The following is a 4,243-nucleotide window of genomic DNA, read 5'->3' on the forward strand; positions in this document are numbered from 1 at the left end:
CCGTCTTCTTCCAAGACCAGAGTCATCGTATTCCTTTTTCCAAAGAATTGAGAAGCACAATATTCGGTTACAGATTAAGAACCACACAGCTATGCAAACTAAACCACACAACAAAACAGAACACAACATTAGACTTGGTGCTGTCGGCTTTCATCCTGATGCAGCCCAGCACTACATCATTGGCTATACGAGTCACGACACAGGGAAGTAACCCAATCTTGGGCCCAAAGGGCATTCGAGGCGGATCTACTGGTCCATTTTAAAAACTTTATTTCCTGTTTTTAAGCTTGGCGGAACTTAATTTTGGACAGTTGTTGGGCGATTCTCATTCCTATATTTGTTATATTTTAATGTCTATTACTTGCTTGTAGAGAGAAATTTTTTTGCTTTGCTATCAACGTTGAGTAATGGAGGATTTATTTTTTCATCAATTTGCTTTGCTATCAACATTGTGTTTTTTATGCACTTATTTAGTTTTTTCTTTTGTTATTGGATATTATTTTAGTTCAAAACGAATTTAGGATTATACTACTATTTGCCTCTTGTTTTTTAAAAAATATTTGAATATATTTTTTTTTAAAAACCAAGAACATATTAACTTTATGCATAAAGAGTATTACAAGACTTATAAAAAATAACAGACTTGGAGAATCGAAGTAGGACCCTCTTCCATCCAAATCTCCTAAACATCATAGCTGAAAGCTTGTTTTGCTAGCTTATGAGCTACCTCGTTAGCTTTTGTATATGTAAATTGGACTCTTCACATAGGTTTGTTGGATGGGATCTTTCTGATGTTTTCAATGACCCTGTTCGTTCAATGTCCAGCATTCCTCTCTACCATTAACGTCTCTGATGACAGCTTGAGCATCTCCTTTACAACTCCATAGCCATTCTCAAAGTTAATGTTTCAGCAATGCTGGGTTGAAATAGAGTCTATTTTTCCACATAAAGTCACCAAGATCTCCCAAAAAGAAACTCCAATCCCAACTCTCATTGCCAACTATTTACCTTCACCTCATGTTCTCCCTGGTTTCTGTCATCTGTTGAAACTCCTAAAAGTTGTTCATGATGGAGGAGACTAATCCTACAACCTAGTTTGAGCTTGTTTAAACTCCTATAATCCTTTTGCAGCAGCCAAAATCAACTGTTGAGGGCCTTCAAATTGGTTCTAAAAAACATAAACATATCTCCTGTGCTAGATTCAACTCTCTACAGGATGCAAGTTCAGAGTCATATTCTTTCATGACTCAAGGCGGCCGCCCCGCTGCCCGGGGGGGTGTGGGGAAGGGTGCTCCCGCCTCACCATACAGGTAGTATCCCTACTTAATACTTTTTACCATTCATTTACTATTTTATAATATATTTGAAATTTTTATTTTTTTATTATTTTCTTTTAAGTATTTTTTAAATCTCTTTAATCATTGGGAAAAAAAATTAAAAAAATACAATTTTACTAAAAGTCATTTCATTAACTATTAAATAAAATATAATTAAAAAATTAAAAAAAAAAAGAAAATAATAAGAGATAGAAAGTCTATTATTATTTTTGAATAAATTGTAATGATTAAATTAAAAGTATTTATTTATATTTAAATAATAATTAAGAAAAAGATGAGATGAGATTGGATTCTTTTCGAGACATGCCTCTGTCTATTCTCCAGCCGATTCCAAACGCAGACAGCATACTTCCAAAGGTTTCTGTGCTAAACTGCTGATCAACACACTTTCTTAAGAATTTTATTTGTCAAGAATTTTCCTTCTCAACTTTCTCACTTCTCAAACAGAAAATGTCCGATCCATCTCCAAGGCACCGCATAGGATACGCTCTTTCCCCCAAGAAGGAACTAAGCTTCATCCAGGACTCTCTCATCGATCACGCTAACCAGCGCGGCGTCGATCTCATCCGCATCCATCCCACCAAGCCCATCACCGAACAGGGACCCTTCGATTGCATCATCCACAAGATGTACGGACGCGACTGGAATCAGCAGCTGCACCAGTTCTCGGTCGAACACCCAAACGTCGTCGTAATCGATCCGCCGGAGGCCATCGAGAAGCTCCACAACCGGGTTTTCATGCTTGAGGTGGTGACCCGGTTGAGAATGCCTCAAGGAAACGAAGCCTTCGGGGTTCCAAACCAAAGAGTGGTGTACAAGTCGGAGACTCTGTTGGCTCCGAATGCGATTCAGGAGCTGGGGCTGAGGTTTCCGGTGATAGCGAAGCAGGTGTCGGCGGAAGGCAGCGCGAATTCGCACAAGATGTCCTTGGTGTTAAATCCAAACGGGTTGAAGAGGCTGAAAACGCCAATCGTGCTGCAGGAGTTTGTAAACCACGGCGGGGTGATTTTCAAGGTGTACGTGGCGGGAGAGTACATCAACTGCGTGAAGCGCAAGTCGCTTCCTGATATATCCGAAGAGAAGCTGAATAACAGTGATACGGAGGGTCTGTTGTCATTTTCGCAGATATCGAATTCGGCGAGTAATGAAGATGAGGAGGATAGTTGTTCTGATGCTGAGAAGTCAGAACCGCCGCCATTGGAGTTTGTGACGGAGTTGGCGAGGGGGTTGAGGGAGGAGATGGGGCTTCGGCTCTTTAACTTCGATATGATCAGGGATGGTAGAGATGGGAATAGGTATCTTGTCATCGATATCAATTACTTCCCTGGGTATGCCAAAATGCCGTCCTATGAATCAGTTTTGGTGGATTTTTTCATAGACATTGTGACCAAGAAGAGGAACAAGACTGTTGGGTTGGAGGAAGAACATCAAGACATCAGCCATGGTGGTCACATTGAAGAGAAGAATTTGTGAGGAATGCTTGCAGTTGCGGTCCTTTATATTTTCTGACACCGCCAAATAGAGGTACACATTACTTCTGCATCCAAGGTCTATAAACGTATATCTGTCTTGCCAAAATTAGTTAGGTTAGGATACTTGCACAAGCTGTTATGGCTTGAATGCATGAAGTGTGTGCTATATCTTCCATAAATTTCCATTTGTTTGTTTTTTTCCTTGCGTTGAAATTGATTATGTTTACTGGCCACTTGAACTCAATGAATGGACTGTTTGGAAACGAAATATTCTCAAGAGATTGAAACTACTAAAAAGGAAAGCTTCTTAATGCATTTCCCTGTTAAAATCAAATTTGTCGACCACAATGTTGACGTTTCTCCTGCCTGTGGATTCAAAGATCGAAACTTTCAAATGCACCTAATCTTGAGTGGTCATTTCTCCAGGTTGTCTGAAGAAACTATCCCCTGACTTCTCCACATACACCATTTCTCTCCCTGGGCATCATAGACTAGATTAAACTCATCTTCAATCTAAGCAAACTGTTGGATCTAAATGCTGGTAGCATTAAAGGGCTTTTCTTATTTTTGACAAAAAAAATCTCTTTGCAGCCATGGCATGAGAAACAATCTGGATGGCTAGAAAAAAAAGCAGTTCAGGAGCAGCTCCTCACAGAAACACTTAAATCATCCTGGATTTTTCAGTTGCTGCGATACATCCAACTCATGCGAGAAAGGTCCCTTCTATGATTCTATCTACCAACTTCCTCTACTAAACTTGGATGCAAGTGTAACTATCAGGGATGGACTGCTATTTTTTCAGCAGTACTTGAAACCACTTATGCCCACTGCAACACACTTGGGCCTATAAAAATTAAGCTCTCTAATTAGGGTCCTAACGGTGAAACTAGGTTGCCCCGGGGGGTTGGTTCAAGTTGTAAGGCTTTGGTTTGGTTGGTATTCTCTCGGCGTCCAAGGTTCAAATTTAGGTATAAACAATTTTTAGGGGTTATTGGACTGGGTGAGTTTCCTTTAAATTATCGTGTATTTACGGAAAGCATCTTTTGAGAGTCAATGCATCTTCGAGATTAGTCGGGACTTTATTTTTAAGCATTCGGTGCCCATAGAAATAAGTGATGAAACTAGGTTGCACTTAAACTCCTATTTCGGAAGCATACATAATGAGATTGAATAACATCATCATCTTTGAAGGCGATTTGCTAATTAGATAAACACAAGGAAATGAAGAAAAATACGAAAATGAGATCCAATAATGGCTTATAGGGTAGGCTTGAGTTCAAAATTAACAAATGATTTCACTTTTTGTGCTGGGATTGTTTGTGTGGAGTCTTGTTTATCCTTTCGGCGGTCCGATTTGATGACTCGACTCGATAAGGATTCGTTTTAAGTTTTTTGATAGATTTTTTGTGTCTTTGTCCAACACGACTTCTAATT

The 4,243-nt window shown here is 39.4% G+C and overlaps 1 protein-coding gene across 2 annotated transcripts; it reads left to right on the forward strand.

The window, feature by feature from the left end:
• Positions 1 to 1,597: 1,597 nt before the first annotated feature.
• On the forward strand, positions 1,598 to 3,901 carry LOC122311356 (inositol-tetrakisphosphate 1-kinase 1). 2 transcript variants are annotated; one of them, XM_043125903.1, is made up of 3 exons: positions 1,598 to 1,694; positions 1,785 to 2,861; positions 3,401 to 3,901. In XM_043125903.1, the coding sequence occupies exons 1-2, from the start codon at positions 1,617 to 1,619 to the stop codon at positions 2,808 to 2,810; spliced, it is 1,104 nt and encodes a 367-aa protein (XP_042981837.1). In that variant the 5' UTR covers positions 1,598 to 1,616; the 3' UTR covers positions 2,811 to 2,861; positions 3,401 to 3,901. The 2 variants fall into 2 exon arrangements, with proteins under 2 accessions (XP_042981837.1, XP_042981838.1); XM_043125904.1 differs by lacking the exon at positions 3,401 to 3,901 and adding an exon at positions 3,236 to 3,394.
• Positions 3,902 to 4,243: the final 342 nt, after the last annotated feature.

Source organism: Carya illinoinensis, chromosome 5 (genome assembly GCF_018687715.1).
Source record: "Carya illinoinensis cultivar Pawnee chromosome 5, C.illinoinensisPawnee_v1, whole genome shotgun sequence".
NCBI classification, from domain to species: domain Eukaryota; kingdom Viridiplantae; phylum Streptophyta; class Magnoliopsida; order Fagales; family Juglandaceae; genus Carya; species Carya illinoinensis.